Source organism: Coenobita brevimanus, chromosome 1 (genome assembly GCF_032717465.1).
Source record: "Coenobita brevimanus isolate Jiangsu-jjx chromosome 1, ASM3271746v2, whole genome shotgun sequence".
Taxonomy (NCBI): domain Eukaryota; kingdom Metazoa; phylum Arthropoda; class Malacostraca; order Decapoda; family Coenobitidae; genus Coenobita; species Coenobita brevimanus.
The window spans coordinates 58,755,866-58,773,390 of NC_136954.1; the positions used below are offsets into that span (position 1 = coordinate 58,755,866).

A 17,525-nucleotide genomic window follows, 5' to 3' on the forward strand; every position below is an offset into this window, starting at 1 on the left:
AGAATTCAGTGCTAGCTACCAGAAAGGCCAAACTGGCCATTTCTGGTTGTCTTAATTTTCATCCAGTCTTTTATGAAACATACTACTCATAATTTAAGCATGGAAACAAAAAACACACAAGCCTTGGTTTGCCAGCATTGAAAATAACTTCTCCCTCCCCTCCACCACTGGACGTAGAAGGATGGTGACCAACAAAAATGCTACATTTCTCAGGTGCTTTAGCGACTTCCTTTTTAGGAGTAATACTTTTTTGACCTTACATAAACCTTTGTCTCATACTGCCTATCTGAATGCTTCACTGCATATTCATTAATTGTTGACTGTCTATCTGACTTACCTGTTTTGATGGTAGTTTTGTATCTGTCAGAGTTCTGTTTCTTTTCCACTATCTTCACATGTATTCCTAACTGCTTGATCTCAAGCGCAAACTTTATGATAAGTGGTAAATAGTCATTCTTCCAGTTTCCTCCTGCTAACCCACAACCAATATAAGCTGGAAATACAATCTGGCTAACTTTCATGCCATTAATAACCTCCTGTACTAAGTTCTTCAAGCCATCCCTGAACCAGTCCCTCCTGTTGGCTGCAGTGTCACTGATGAGACCATTTAGCAAGTGGTTGTCTGCTTCATAATGCCTGCTCCCTTTGTTACCTATTTTTGCTTCCTGTTGATCCTGCAGCTGGACAGCAAGTTTTTTAGCATAAATATTCTTTTGATATTCCTTGCCCATGTAAAACTGACCACAGATATTAACCACAACTGGCCCTTCAATGGCACCAGTTGGCATACACACTTTGATACTGCCTGGCTGAGGTCTTTCACTCTCTACGGCACGGTTAAGTTTACCAATAGCTCTACGTTTTGAGTATGAATCACAATAAGGGTATATGTCTGCAAGAACCTGTGAGAGTCCATGAGGTCGGACAGCCACACAATTTATGATCTGCACCAAAGCTGTGTCAGGCTGTCGGTACTCTGGCCCTGTTATGTCCCCAGGGTGGTAGTCCAACACCCCTACAAGAAAAAAGAAACACATAGAGCACTTGAACTGGTTAACACTTTAACAACTGGATGAAAATAGCCCCCAGGATGAAGCGTAAATTATAATGTATAACATACTATACTTAGGCTGCTATGATACACACAGCTGAAAAAAATCATCTCGCCTAAGCTTGAATACAATATAAAAGTTGTATCAATCCTGAAAGGTTTAAAGAAGAGCATGTTGTTGCTGCAACCCCAAGCTCATCTGGACATGAACCCAATGGACCAGAGGAAACTGGTCACTTTAAGTAGTCACTTCTAAAAATCTTTTGCTGACGTTGTGTGTTGCGATATAATAGTTTGGTGCATAAGGTAAAGTGTGTGGTGGTGCAGATGGTCGCACTGCAGTGTAGGCATAGCTGAATACTGTATTTGTGTGAGTTCACATTCCAGATGAGCTTGGTGCACAACCACAACACTTTGTGTTGACACTACAGCAGGGAAGGAAGATGGCCACATTGTAGACTGGCTAGATGCAGTCGTCTTTCTCTAGGTGGGGTATTTTCTGAGGGGTTGGAGTCTGATGGTGGTTCATGATGAATGCTGTTTGGCTGGAGGTTTTGCATGGTTATGTGTGGATGTATGTGCTCCTGAAGTGTAGCGCTGGGTGGAGGATGACTTTTTTTATATTTATTTTTTCTTATAGGGGGGTGATGTGACAAAAATACAGGGGTGGCTTAAAGCAATGAACTGAGTGCCTCTTATATTCTTGTGATTCTTGACAAGAACTGCTTTTGTATCTTGTAGAAAATTTTGTATTTGTGGCTTTAGTGATCCACTTAATATTCTTAAAGCTTAGTTGAGTTTTTAAAGGTTTATCTATGACTGTGTTGGTTATGGTGAGAACCTAGCTAGGGCTAGAGTGATTCACTGTCGATCTATTCAATGTTTATACTACTTGCACAGATGTATTTTGTTGTCCAAAGGTAAACATCAAGTTTACGTGCTTTTACAATGATGTTGCTTGTATGCTGACAAAAGGTTGTGTGTGTGCTTGAAGTAAATGTTATAATTTTGTGGTGTCATTCCAGTGGGAGATTAAAGGAGGATACCTGAGGGTGTGCTTAAGCTTCGTGTCTGAAGTGAAAAGGTTGGTAAGACAGTCAGTCTATTTTGTTAAAACCAGTGCTCTAGTGACTGCAGGTATAGCTGGAGCTGGGCTGCTGCTTGTTGAATTTTGGGGTGCTGTGAAGCCATTGCTAAGTCACTGGCCTCAGACAGTACAGGCAGGTCCTGTTATTTGGACATCCACTATTCATAAAACTGATAATGTGAAAATGGGCAATTTAGACCCAAATTCAGTGATGTAAGCAGGGTTAATTTACCTAACTTTATTTTCCCCATACTATGTACTCAGTTATGTAAGTATCCGCCACCCGAGAAGTCCTTGTATAATGGGACCTGCCTGTAGTGTACTGAGGAAGAGGGGTTGGCAGGTAATGCTGAAAAAGATGAAATAATGGGGGAAAAAAGATTAGCCGTGTGGGATACCACTGGAGGGGATTCTAGATTTAGAATTTTAATTCTGGTACTGTCAAGTCCCAATATTCGTGGGGGTTGTGTACCAGAACATCCTGCGAATACTGAATTCTGCAAATATCTCAAACCTACTGCGGAAGTCACTGATTTCAATGTTTTAGCTTTTCCAACTACCTACAAACACTATAACACCTATAAATGCATTTTATGGCACATTAATACATCCTAAAAGACACACATGATTATACATTACCAATTCTCGGTACAGTACAGTACAGTGTAGTGTACTGTACTGTACGAGGTACTCACCCGTACCTCAAGCCTCTGTTTCTTATCAAGGCCTTCATTGCACCAGCTACTTTCCTTCCTTATGTCACTCTACTTTCCATTTCTTTTGCACATTTTCCTCTTTTTTATCACTGTTCCTAGGTTTTTGAGCTCTCACTGATTCCAGTCTCTCTCCATTCACTGTAACATCGCACTGGGAGTCACCTTCTCTCTTAATAACTTTACTCTCAAGGCATGACATTCACAGACATCAGCAAAACTCTGCACTAGTCTACCAAGTTCTTGTCCTGTATTTGCAAGTAGTACTGCATCATCAGCGTACAACAAATCTGAGATATTCCATCCATCACCATTCATTACCATCATCATCCCCCTCTCCATTACTCGTGTTTGTACTTCTATCATCACCCCATCCATATGTATATTGAACAACCATAAGGACATCACACAACCTTGTCGCACGCCCACACCGTTCATGAACTATTCACTTAGATGCCCATTAACCCTAAGTCTACTAATACCAAGTCAGATCACTTCCATCTAAAACAGGTCCAAGCTGGCGCAGGGGGCGGAGCATCGAAGTGACGTCAGCTGGCACGAAACCCAAGTTCAGTTGACGCCTGACCGTGGTGGTGAGTGGATGTATGCTGCACTCTCCACATCATGACACATTTTCAGTCTGAAGTGAGGGATGGGACTGAAATGTGTGAGGGAAGGTATGGGGGTGTGAGGGAACCTACTGCTATATTATACGGTTAAACGAGTCCGCACTTCTTCCCCTTCTTCGTTTTCCCTTATTATAAATGTTTAATTTAAGTCTGCCCTTTTATACATTTTCTGTTACTTAAGCCGACTGGCATCACACACAAGCCACGCCTCCCTGCACCCTGAGGGATAGTGAACCGACTTGGTATTAGTAGACTTAGCATTAACCCTTACACATACTTCACTAACGTCTACACCATACATGTGCAAAACCTTCCACAATCCTTTTCCATCTACTTTGTCATATGCTTTTTACAGATCCATGAATGCCTTAAACACCTTATGGTCTTTCTCAGAAGCCTTCTCCACTGTCTGTCTCACTGCAAATATTTGATCCACACATCCTCTGCAACTCCTAAAGCCACCCTGTTCATCACTCACTAGGACTTCTGATATCTCTCTTACTTTCTCTATAATAATTCTTCCATATACCTTCCCTACCACACTCAATAAACTTATGCCATGATAATTTTTGCACTCACTTCGTTCACCTTTATTTTTGTACAGGGGTATCACAGCCTTTTTCCAACCTGCAGGCACAGTTTCACTCATCCATGCCTCCTGACATATCTCCAACAAGCACTTCATTCTGCTCTCTCCACTACACTTAACCCCTTAACTGCGGGGCGTCACTTTCGTTACGCTTGGGAGCAAGGGATCATACCGCGGGGCGTCAATTTTGTGATTCTGTGTTATTTTGAATTTGCTCAGGCTTTCAAGTGGTGGCTTGTATCATCTATCAGTACTGCCACTGTCCAACACTAGTCAGCACTCCTAATCTCATCTGTACTCCCATCCATTGTTGACAATTTAGCCATTTCTCCCTGTTCTTGACTCCCCTCCCTACCTCCCCTCCATTACCCTCTCCTCTCGCCTGCCCGGCCGTGCTACGCTAAGTAAATCCTCCCTGGAATTTTCCACTAATTTCATCCACTGAAATAAGCCCTATGCCCTATTCTTATACCAAATAGTATATACAAAATAGGAAAAAGTGATAGTGCCATACACCTGGAATTGGCTAATTATCACCTGACAACACCTCACGTGTACTCGTTCGCTAATTTTTGCTGTTTATTTCCCCTTGAAATATGCCGTATAGTCTATTCTCGTAATAAAAATATATGTAAGGAGGGAAGGGAGAAACCAAAGTGATATTTACATTCACCTGGAACTACCTAATTTATTATGTATTGTCTAGATTTCCTGCCAGTCATTTCATAGCGTATGAGTATATATTAGCAGCTGTCACCAGGCTGAGATTGGCAGCACTGCACTTCGCCTAGGCAGGCCACCACACACTTCAGTTTACTGTTGTCTTTCAAGGTGAGAGCACGTCGGATTCGTGCCTGTCAAATTCTGCCGCTTTTTAGCCCCATACAAAGGGCCCTGTGACCTCCACCCTCTACTAAACCCCGTGTGGAAAGAGGTAAAGGGATAAGTGACTGCTGGCTAATTTGTCAATGAAAATGATAGAGAGTGACTACGATCTTTCTGGTAAGTAAAACAGTGCAAGTGGAAATGTAAATAATGTGTAAACAGCAAGTGAAAGCAATGAATGTAAATATAAGTGAACAGTGGAAAACAGTTTTATAAGTTACTGCAAGTGACAGTGCCTAACACAGTGTAAATAAAATAGAAATTTAAATAATGTAAATAGATATGTAAATGAGTAGTAATATAAGAATACGAGTAGGCCTATATATACTAGGAGTAATGAAAGTGAACGTTTCACTCTAGCATGTATGAATACTGTGAGTTAAGAAAGTGAAGGTGAAAGTGACAGATTCACTCTCAACGCTAGTATACAGGACAAGAAAGTGAATGCTACGTATTTTACTGAAAGAGAAATTGAATGCCTACAGTGACAATAAACTACTATTACTGAAGGAAACTTATGGATAAAGACTGTAGATATATATAAGTGTTATATAGTAACAGAAATATAAACTGTGAGTGTTTTTATGAATAATAAGTGACAGAACACCAGCGGCGAACGATTGGAAGTGGGAAGGTCATATGCGCTTGTAACTTTCATTGCTTTCACTTTTTTTTTTTTTTTTTTTTTTTTTTGAGTATGGATTCCAAACTATTTGAGAATCATAGAATAGTGTTTCTAGTGATAATATCAGGCTGTGGTAATCATATTATGGGTTGTCGGGAAGTCGTTACTCAACGAAGGCTCAACAAACATCCCAGGAGAAAGCTGAAGGTATGTGCCATATGTATATGTAATTTTAATATTCTAGGACTAATAACTGACTTTTGGCAAATATTTTTAGAGTCTGTTGGAACGCGAATATGCCCGTGGGACACGCAAGTCAAAGCAAAACAAGCCCGCGGCTTAGGGGTTAATCATCTCTGCATACACCTCATCAACCCCAGCAGCTTTCCCATTTTTCAGCCGCTTCACAGCACTCTTCACCTGTGCGAGTATCACGTCTACTGACACTGCATTCCTTCTCTGCACACCTCCAAAACCAATCATGTTTAACCCCTAAATACCGCAATTTGACCTGGCTCGTCTGTCACTGGAGCCGCAATTTGGGGGTGTTTTTTCGACTTTCACCAAGGGGAAAATCAATATGTTCTGGCTAAAGAGGAAGAATTTACACACCTGACAGCGCAATCGGCTCCCCCCTAGGCCTAATGGTTACTGCACAATCAAGGGTCATAGTTGAAAAAAAAAAAAAATAGTTTGTCAAAATTTTCAAAAGCCCCCATAGTTTTGATAACTAACTATTTATATTACTGAAACTGGTCATTGCAATATCATGTGTCACACCAAGCCCGAGAACAGGTGTTTTGGGGTGTGGGGAGATTACTTGCTTTTGGAGAGATAAAGTACCTTGTGGGGAGAAAGTTTGTAGGTATGGAGGTTGGATAAAACCATCTTTTCTCATCAAAGCAGAGCACTTTAGTTTGTTCTTGACCAACTACCATGAAAACAGATGTGTATGTACATGTGGGGAGATAAAATTTGATCGGGGAGAAGGCCCACAACGAGTACATTGAAATTTGGGAGATCATTTATGGTAACAACCAGTTTGGCTAGTTGAAACAAACAAAATCTATGTGATTTAGCATATCAACTATGCAAGCAGGTGTGTTTGCAGGTGTGGGGAGATAATTCACGTATGGGGAGAAATCCTGCAGTGCCTCATAGTACTTAAGGAACTTTCAGAAACACGGCGCCTGAGACAATAAATGTATCGAGGTGGAGGGGTGGTGGTGGGGGGAGGGGGCTGGGGCTCAGATGCCTGTGATTGCACGTGTTTGCATGTATAGAATAGTATACAGAGAAGCATTTCTTATGTTCAGGTACAAAAAAAAATATATATATATCGAGGCAATACATATAAAGCACGTGTAAAAGTGTTGGAGGTGGGGGGAGTGGGGGAGGGGAGGCAGAGCAAGCCAAGCTGCATGCTTGCTATCATGCAATGGTTTATTGTGGTAGAAGGGTAGTATGCGGCTGAAAGGGAGGGAGGGGGTAGGGTAGGTAGGGGTATACAAGGCTGGGGGGGAAGGTGGGGGGGGGCTGGAGGGGGATGGAATGGGCCTCGTGGTTGTAAACTTTGACTAACAATGTCCTATTGGGGCGTACAGAGGGATGGGAGGGTTTTCAGAGAGGATTATTACATGACAGATGATGAAACATTCAGGCAGTGGGTGGGCCGAGAGGGGAGTGACCCCCCCCCTGCCCCCAGAGTGGCCGGATCACCCAACCCGAGGCCGGAGGGGTTAGTTCTCATTGGCTTGAAGGGATATACGTCACAATAGTGGGCAAAGCAATGTGCAGGCGCGCTATATTGATGTGATTCAGCTGAGAGGGCTAAAGTGGTCAACACATACACTGACGTGCTTCGGTATTTAGGGGTTAAAGCTGCTCTGCTCTCTCTGTTCTCATTCATGAGGCTTTCAAAATATTCTTTCTATCTGGCCCTTACTTCATCCCATTTTACACTGACTTGGCCCATAATTTTGCCCTTTTGCAGCTTATTTCATATACTTAAATACAGCTGATGGAAGTTCAGTGGCCTTCACAACTGTTCATTACAGCTGATGGAAGCTTAGTGGCCTTCATACTGCCTGTTAAATCTGATGTCCACTACACTGGGGTCTATTATAGTGAGGGTCTACTGTACATAAAAATATAAGGTACTAATATAAAAGTTACAGGAATTTATTGTAAGACAACATGGTGCTCAACTTGGCATGACTGCATACTATCTGCTAAATCACCTGATTTTTTAAATAAAAGCAGTCCATATCTATGGTCCTGAAATCAAATGAATATTTTACTAATAAACACTCCATATCTAACATCTGCACTGTACACAAAGTGTTTTTACATGACTAATGTAGCAGCATTTATTTAATAATATACCCATGGAGCAGCATTTATTTAATAATATACCCATGTAGCAGCATTTATTTGATAATATACCTGTCTTCTGATCATTTGTTGATACACTTCTCTTTAAAAGGTGATGTCCATATTCCGGTTACATAAGAAACTAGAATATAATTACAATATTCCACATTATACAGTGGGATTTCAAACTTCGATGGGCATATGTACCTAAAAATCACCGCAAAATTCAAATAATCGAAATGAAAACTGAACTTCTCATCGGAAAAATTAGTTTGGGTCCAAGGCCTCCGAACCTAACTACCTAAAATCATGATTTTTTGTCCACACCCCCTGTAAACTTTATGAACTATAACTGTGGTTAAGTAATTGTAGTTCTGCATTGCGTTGCCATACTGTCAGCAGTGTATACTTGGTGTATTTCTGCCCTTTCCTGTATTGCCATTTCTCCTTTGGCTGCGAAGATTTAGAGATGCCAGGCTGCTCTCATCCATTACCACTGCTACCCGAAGAACCACTCTTGCTTGCCATCTTGAAACAGGTAAATTGTGATGAAAATGCAAAGAAAATACATACAACTAAATTGCAGTGAAATGCATGTCCACATGTGGAAGGTACAGGCTGAAAGTGCAGCACTTGGCTGTAGAGGACTGGCTGCTGGCAGGACAGTCGCAAGATGGCCGCCGACAACAGAGCATCGCCTTGCACATGGCTTGTTGTTGTTGGTGCCTACTCCCATCTGGGAGCTCTTGTTCCTAAACATGACTATTTTTTTTCTCAGTCTCTATTGTTCATTTCTATGTTGCTCTTTATATTCATAATTACCGTACTTCTCTTCGTTTCAGTATTCTGCCTACTGTATTTGCTACCATCTGTAATTCATTTTGTTTTAGTACTTCTACTATTGATTCTCTTCCTTTAATTTCTCATTATATCTTCGAGTTATTAAAGTATTGATTACTTAATCTATCTATCTATCTATTGCCAGATGCCACAATCCCGCACAGGGTGGCCATTTGACTCTGAGTTATTTGTTTTACAGGGAGGGACACTAACCCTCCACCAACCCACTTGAGACATAGGGAGCACGTATGGTTTGGTTATATGGTTACCACCCAGTGTTGTAAATGGTTTCTTGGCTTACAGGAAACCATTTGGCTTGTCACTCAATGTAAAGCCACCGGTAAAGGAAAGAAATGCATTAAGTAGTGACAGGAAAGATGGGAGAATTGGGAAGAGACGAGGGCAGGCACAGAAAAAGAATGATAAAGGCTAAGGAAGAAGTAGGTAGCACTACATCAAGTGAGTGGATGATGGTTGCCACTACATAATAAGTATATTTATGGAATGACGGGGAATCGTCCAGGGTGCAAATTGTCCTGACGGGAAATCGTCTATGTTTTGATGGGGAATTATCTGACTGCGAATTGTCTCAGAACGATATCATCGTATGCTTCATGTACTGTATGAATAAATGATGTTGATTTTCATTCTCTTTTTGACACATGTTGCATACGATATTAGGTTAGGCTCATACTTTTTCTTATAATTTTCCTTCACTTCTAGCATTTTGGTTCGCATCCAAAATATTATTTTTGCTTGTTTTGGTTGGAGTCTGGCCCTGAGAGCATTGAAATACCTGACTTTACATCGAAAAGTAAGGTAGGCAGACCACTCCACAATGCATCAAAATTTGATTCATCGAATTCTAAACTGTCGAAATTTGAGATTCCACTGTAGTTCAAAAGAAAAAGGACTACACAATAAATACATCCCAACTATAAGATTTTCACTACTTCTGACTGCCACTTTGTACCACTTTTTTGTACTCAGCTAATGGTGCTTGACTGGTACAGTGCAGCCTTGTTATGCAATAAGGTTGCGTCAAGTGAAGACCTATTGCATAATGAGGTCAATACAACATGCTTTCAATGGGGCTGGGGAGAGTAACCTTGACCGTGAAGCCTAAAATGACCTACAAATCCTCGGCCACCCAGCTGAAATTTGTCCTATGCTGATACGAGTCGTCACCATGGTCCCCTCCCCCTCACCAACAAGGATGGGGGACAGTTGGACAACCACTCCACACAAAGAGATACAGTATCAATTCACTTAATATCACACACTCCACTATTTGTAAGCAACTGCACTGTCATTTTGTAATAACAATGATGTTCAGTGGTCTTTCATGCGCAAAATAAAATGAAAGACAATGATCACAGCCAATATAAACACTGGGTGGGGATCTTGGCTCAGTCAGCCCAAAAAGGGGCAGATGGTTTTATAAGGTTGACATGATTTCTAAGTCACAAGTTTCAGTATTTCACACACAAAAAAGTCACTTCACTTAATAGTGCATACTGCACTGTTATTTGGTGATAACAACAGTGTTTCTGTGGCTTTTTGTGCACAAAATAGAACGAATGACAATGATAACAGCCAATGTAAAAATGGGCAGCCATTTTGGTTTGTGTGTGTCACTGCATTCTGCATGAGATTCTCGGTGGCAGCTGTCGAAAATATCGTTGTAGCGGTCGCGATTAATTTCTTAACGTTGTACCAAGACAGGGTATAACTTTTTAATTATCATTGTAATGATTACTCACATAACTAGACATTGAATAACAAGGCTGCATGGTGTAAGGTAACTTATATCATCAGCTAGTGTTATGCAAGATGCTAGTCGTAACACATCTGATAATCCATAACTGCTCTAGTTTCCACAGAACTCTGTACCACATCATAATAATGACATTTAATCTCCAGCTAGGCTTCCAGCACTTGTTCATAAACAGTACCACAGGTGTCTACTGGTGTTCTTAGAACTAGTAATATACTGCAGGGTGGAATCAACTTGGCCTGTACGAGGTGATGTACAAATCTGCTGAATGTGCTATACTAGCAGCGATGCTAATGAAGCCAGTAGCACTGGCAGCAGTGTGGGAATACCAGTAAGCTTACCATGGAGTGTGTGTCTACTTCCTGTGTGTCCTGGTGGTGGAGGTTAAGATTTTTGTTTTCCCTCTCCCCGATGTAATTTTTTGCCATCAGATATATATTCCCCAGATTCCCCTATCCAAAATCACTTAATCATGACAGTCGTTTCAGAGAGCCTCGGAAGGCCCAATACCTCCCCAGGTGGCCATGTGGAATGTGAGAGGTGTGAATGAGGAGAGCAAGAGGGTGGAAGTGGTGAATGTGTTCAAGAGTGCAAGATATGCTGTGATGGCAATGTGTGAAACGAAGATGAAAGGGTGCCAAGTGAAGGAGTGGGAGGGTGTGAAATGTGTATGATCAGGGATGAATAGAAGAGGAAGATGCAAGGAAGGAGTTGCTTTGTTGATGAATGAGGTGTGGCAGAATGGAATGAGAGACTACAAATGTGTCAGCTCAAGGTGTATGTATGTTTAGTTCAAGTTTGAAAGGTGAAAGTGGCAGTGATCATAGTGTATGCACCGTGTGAGGACAGGAGTGAGAGAAAGACAGGTTTTGGGATAAGCTGGGTGAAGTAGTGGGAGAAATGCCCAGGAGCTATAAAGTGATCATGATGGGGGATATGAATGGAGGAGTAGGAACTGGTCCAGAGGATGACATAATGGGCTGTTATGGAGTACCAGGAGATAATAATAATGGGAATTGACTAAAGGATATGTGTCAGGAGAGGAGGTTGTGCATTTGTAATTCATATTTCAAACACAAAGATGCACATAAATATACATGGTATAGAGGAAACAGGGATCGTGTTGAAAGAAGCATGATTGATTAGGTGCTCGTAGAGAGGTCAATGGTGGGAATGGTTGCTGATACGAGGGCTGTGACAGGACGATGTGGAGGTCTGTCAGAACATATGATTGTGGTATGCAAGATCAAGCTGAAAGGAGTGACATGGATCAAGAGAGATAAGAGCAATCAGGGTGAAAGACTGAAAGTTGAGATGCAGAGGATCAAAGAAGCGGCAGATGATTACAGGACCAAAGCAGGGGACGAGTTAGAATCAGTGAACTGAAATGAATTGGATCTGGACAACCTGTGGAATGCATACAGGGATTGCTAAGTTAGGAATGCTAAAGAGGTGTGTGGTGTGGCAAGAGTATCAACAAAAAAGAAGGGTACGGCATGGTGGGATAAGGAGGTTAAGTGAACGGTGGAGGAAAAGAGGAAGAAGTGGCTAAAGTGGTTACAAGATAAGGGTTCAGTTGAAATAAGAACTGAGTATGTCGAGAGCAAGAAGCACGTAAAGAGACTAGTGAAGAGGAAAAAGGAGGAGGTAAATGATCTGATAAGAAAAATGAATGCGAACTACTCTGAAAATAGGAAGTTATTCTGGAAAGAGGTGCAGAAATGTAGAAGTGAAAGCGGAAAGAAATGTGATAGTGTAAAGGATGCAGGTGGTAGGTTACTAACCCATGGAGATGAAGTAAGGACCAGATGGAAAGAATATTTTGAAAGCCTGATGAATGGGAATAGAGACAGCAGTGCGGCTGTAAACATGATTGGTTTTGGGGGTGTGCAGAGAAGGAATACAGTGCCAGGAGACGTGACACTCGCACAGGTGAAGAGCACTGTGAAACGGCTGAAAAATGGGAAAGCACCTGGGGTTGATGAGGTGTATGCAGAGATGCATAAGGGTAGTGGAGAGAGTGGAATGAAGTGCTTGTTGGAGATATGTAAGAAGGCATGGATGAGTGAAACTGTGTCTGCAGAGTGGAAAATGGCTGTGATTGTACCCCTGTACAAAAATAAAGGTGAGCGAAGTGAGCGCAAGAATTATCATGGCATAAGTTTATTGAGTGTGGTAGGGAAGGTATATGGAGGAATTATTATAGAGAAAGTAAGAGAGATATCAGAAGTCCTAGTGAGTGATGAACAAGGTGCCTTTAGGAGGGGCAGAGGATGTGTGGATTAAGTATTTGTAGTGAGACAGATAGCAGAGAAGGCTTGTGAGAAGGACCATAAGGTGTTTATGGCATACATGGATCTGGAAAAAGCATACAACAAAGTAGACAGAGAGGGACTGTGGAAAGTATTGCACATGTATGGTGTAGATGGTAAGCTGTTAGGTGCTGTCAAGAGTTTTTATGATGGTAGCAAAGCAAGTGTAAGGGTTAATGGGCATCTAAGTCAATGGTTCACGATCGGTGTGGGCGTGCGACAAGGTTGTGTGATGTCCCCATGGTTGTTCAAGGTATATATGGATGGGGTGATGAGAGAAGTGAAAACACGAGTAATGGAGAGAGGGATGGCGTTGGTAATGAATGGTGATGGATGGAATATCTCAAATTTGTCGTAAGCTGATGATGCAGTACTGGACAGGAACTTGGTAGACTAGTGCAGAGTTTTGCTGATGTCTGTGAGCGTCGTGTCTTGAGTGTAAAGGTAGGGAAGAATAAAGTAATGGTTATTGAGAGAGAAGGGGACTCCCAGTGTGATGTCACAGAGAATGGAGAGAGACTGGATTTTGTGAGAATTCAAATACTTGGGTACAGTGATAGAAAAGAGAGGAAAATGTGCAAAAGAAGTTGAAAGTAGAGTGACGCAAGGAAGAAAAGCACCTGGTGCAATGATGGCCTTAATAAGAAACAGAGGCCTGAGTGTTGCAGCTGCACGAGGCTTACATTAGGGAGTGTTAGTGCCAACTCTAACATATGGGTGTGAGACTATGGGGTGACAAGAAAATGAAATGTCAAGAGTAAGAGCAGTGGAGATGGACTGCTAAGGAATGTAGGTGGAGTACTGAGGGTGTGATTCGTGAAAGGTGTGGAGTGAGGAAGTCGATGGATACCAGAATCGAAGAGAGTGTCCTGAGATGGTAAGGTCATGTGGAACGAATGGATAACAATAGAGTGGTGAAAAAGGTATACCTGAGCGAATCTGAAGGAGGAAGGAGGCGAGGCAGGACAAGGAGAAGTTGGAGAGATATGGTGGATGAGTGTCTGAGGAAGAGAGGTTTGGAAGTCGGTGAGGCTAGGGAACTGACAAGAGATCGAGCTGGCTGGATGAATGTTGTGAGGAGAAATGCATGATCAGGAATTTTGGCACCCCTTGTGAGCATGGCAGCGTCTGGACTGAATCAATCGGATACGTTTGTGTGAAGCTGCAGAATGTGGTGAATGTTTTTTTTTTGGCGAATCCGGTAGAGCCAGGATTCCGGGGGCTTGAATGATGAGTGAATGGAGGTGTGGCCTATTTGGATTGGGCAAGTTTGTGCCATGTGGAGAGGATGGAGGGTGAAAGACTGACGAAGAGAGTGTATGTGAGCGAGGTGGAGGGTGGAAGAGGGAGGGGGAGACCGAGGATGAGATGGAGGGATGGGGTGGAGAGGTATATGAGAGAGGGGGGTGTGAGTTGGGAGCAGGGTAGTGAAATGGCGGGGGACAGGGCGACTTGGAGGCGATTTGTTTGTGGCCACCCCAAACGGGATTGAGGCGTCTGGCGATAGATAGATAGATAGAAGTTTGTGCTGTCTGGACATTGCTACTCCTCACCCTACCCTTGGGTGGGAAAGGAGGTCCAGATGATGATGATGATTTTTTAAACTCTAGGATCACAGTGATATGGTTTGGATGGTGAATATCAGTGATAAGACAATACAGGCAAGTAGAAAAGTTGTGAAACTGGTTAATGTGGTGATATAATTCTTCGTCCTCTACCAACGAGTCATGGAACATGTGTGACAATTTAGGAGTGTATGGTGCATTGCATCCATGCACAGTACATCACCCCCATATTAACTTGTGTTCATAATACATATACAGTATATTTAAATATGGGTAATGTAGTACACTAAAACATCTGAACAAAATCTACATGATACAGGAAGACAGAAAATGAAAACACATATTTTGACAGATAATAAATCTGTGATCAATGAACTAAGGGAGAATGAAGGGGGGGGGGGGATTACGATGAGGTGGATCTTGTGAATGAAGACTTATCTCAGGTTCAACAGTACATCTGAGAGGAAAGAATACCTATGTATTTTCATCTACTATAGAGTGGGAGTAATTATAGGCAGTGAACTGAAATGAATTTTCCCGACACCTACCAGCTCAGCAACCAAAGGACTTGCTAGCTTATTACAGTAAAACCTCTTCTATCTGGCTAACAACTGGAGTTTTTCAAGAGGCCTACTGTATACTATAAAAAAAAAAAAAAAGTGTAAAAATAACTAAAATAATAATCGCAAATTCGAAATTGGCACACGTATATGTGCACCATTAGTTGGTGCCCACCAACACCACCCACACTGTGTGGGAGGTTTCAGTCTTAGAATGGGATTTGTGAATGGTATGAGCAACTATGAGATTCTCTTGCGTGGACACTACACTCAGTGTTTTCCTTAATGCTAGTAAAACTAAATATATACAATTTACTAATAGACATGTATTGCCAGATTCATATATTGCCTTCAGTGCTACAAATATTCCCATCTCCAAGAGTATTGAGGTTCTCGGTGTCTCACTTAACAATGCCCTCAGCTGGACCTCTCATGTCAGATCACTTGATAAAACCGCCTCAAAGAAACTTGGATTGTTGTACAGAGGTAACTTCTTCACTGACGAGCAGCTGGCTATACAGTAATTTGTAAGAATCATGAGTGCTCTCAGCCTGAATACTGCTCACCTTTGTGGAATGGATGTGGAGAGGTTGCATTAAAACAACTAAACAAAATTCAGAACAAAGCTGTCAGAATTATTACTAACCCTGCTACTACTAATAAGCTACCTCCCCTACAAGTAAGAAGGAATGTTGCCTCCCTTGCATTATTTTACAGATATTTTTATAGCAAATGCTCAGACGAAGTTGCATCCATTGTGCCACCTCTCCATGCCTTTCCTCGTGCTACATGGGCATCTGGTAGCGCTCATGACTGGAATGTCACTCAGGCATATTGCAGAACTTCAGCCTATCAGAATTCTTTCATTTCCCAAACAGCATCTCTCTGGAACTCGCTTCTCCAGAGTTGTTTCCCTCAAAACTTTAACCTAATGCTGTTCAAGTCTAACTGTTACAGGCATTTTATGAACAGAGGACACCAGTAATCTGGTGTATGGATTATTTATTTTTATTCATTTGTTTTTCCTTCCTCTGTTCTGTTATTATATATATATATATATATAAAAATCATGCCTAAAATACCTGTCCATAAGGCTGGGCCCAAATGAAGAACAATAGTGTTGAGCATCAAGAACAAATCAGACATTTGTAAAAGGCTGGAAAGCAATGAGAGAAGGCAAAATATCTTGGGCCAGTACAATATCGGCACATCAACTTTGTACAACATCCAGTTGAATTTTGCCCTGATGGGTTTTGGATCTTCAGTGTAATATTTTGTGGCAATCCCAATTTTGGGGGGAATTAGGTTTAGTTAGGATGGATTAGGTTAGGTTAGGGTGGGTTTGGGTAAGTTAAAAGTATGCGGGGGGTCTTGCAGTTCACTAAGTCCATTAAATTAGGTTAGGGTACGTTTGGTTAATTGCTAAGTTTTCCATAGCTTTGACACCGTTATTAGTGTTTTCTTTTGTGCATATATGAGTATGTTTGATGCACTGATGAGCCCAGTCGGAGTGATGGCTGGTAAACAATGCAGGCAGTCAGAGAGAGTGTTGATAAACACATGACATCACCTGGCTGCTTCCTTAACCCCTACACCGCGGGCATGTTTACCGATGTTTTGCGTGTGCCGCGGGGTTATTCGGGCTCCGACAGACTCTCAAAAAATATTTGCCAAAAATCAGTTATTAGTCCTAGAATATTAAAATTACATATGCTTATGGCACATACCTTCAGCTTTCTCTTGGAATGTTTGTTGAGCCTTTGTCAGTTACCATAGGACTTGTGGAGACCGCTGAAGTTGGGTAACGAAGTCTCCACTTTACACTTCCTGACAACCCGTAATATGATTACCACAGCCAGATATTAACACTATAAACACTACTCTATGATTTTCAAGTAGTTTGGGATCCATACTCCAAAAAAAAACCCACTGTGAAAGCAATGAAAAATACGAGCACGTCTGACCGTCGCACTGGCACTAGTTCGCTCTTGGTACTCTGTCATTTATTATTCATAAAACCCCTCACACTTTATATTTATATTACTATATAACACTTATATATATCTACAGTCTTTATTCATAAGTTTCCTTCAGTAGTATTAGTTTACTGTCACTGTAGGGATTCAATTTCTTTCAGTAAAATACGTAGCATTCACTGTCTCGTCCTGTATACTGGCATTGAGAGTGAATGTCACTTTCATCTTCACTCTCATAACTCATAGTATTCAGACATGCTAGAGTGAAACTTTCACTTTCATTACTCCTAGGGTATATACTCGTATTCTTATAATACTACTCATTTACATTTCTGTTTACGTTCTCTATTTTATTTACGTTATTTACATTTCTATTTTATTTACACTGTGTTATGCACTGTCACTTGAAGTAACTTATAAAACTATTTTCCATTGTTCATATATATTTACATTCATTACTTTCACTTGCTGTTTGCACATTATTTACAATTCCACTTGCACTGTTTTACTCAATAGAAAGATCGTAGTCACTCTTTTATCAAT

At 41.4% G+C, this 17,525-nt stretch overlaps 1 protein-coding gene across 1 annotated transcript in view; it reads right to left on the reverse strand.

The window, feature by feature from the left end:
* Positions 1-233: 233 nt before the first annotated feature.
* The window catches only part of LOC145398976 (uncharacterized), a 63,992-nt gene continuing 46,700 nt past the window's right edge, over positions 234-17,525 (reverse strand). Inside the window, exon 9 of the mRNA XM_080271741.1 lies at positions 234-1,015. Within this exon, the coding sequence (XP_080127867.1) occupies positions 234-1,015 (782 nt within the window). The remainder of the gene's footprint in view (positions 1,016-17,525) is intronic.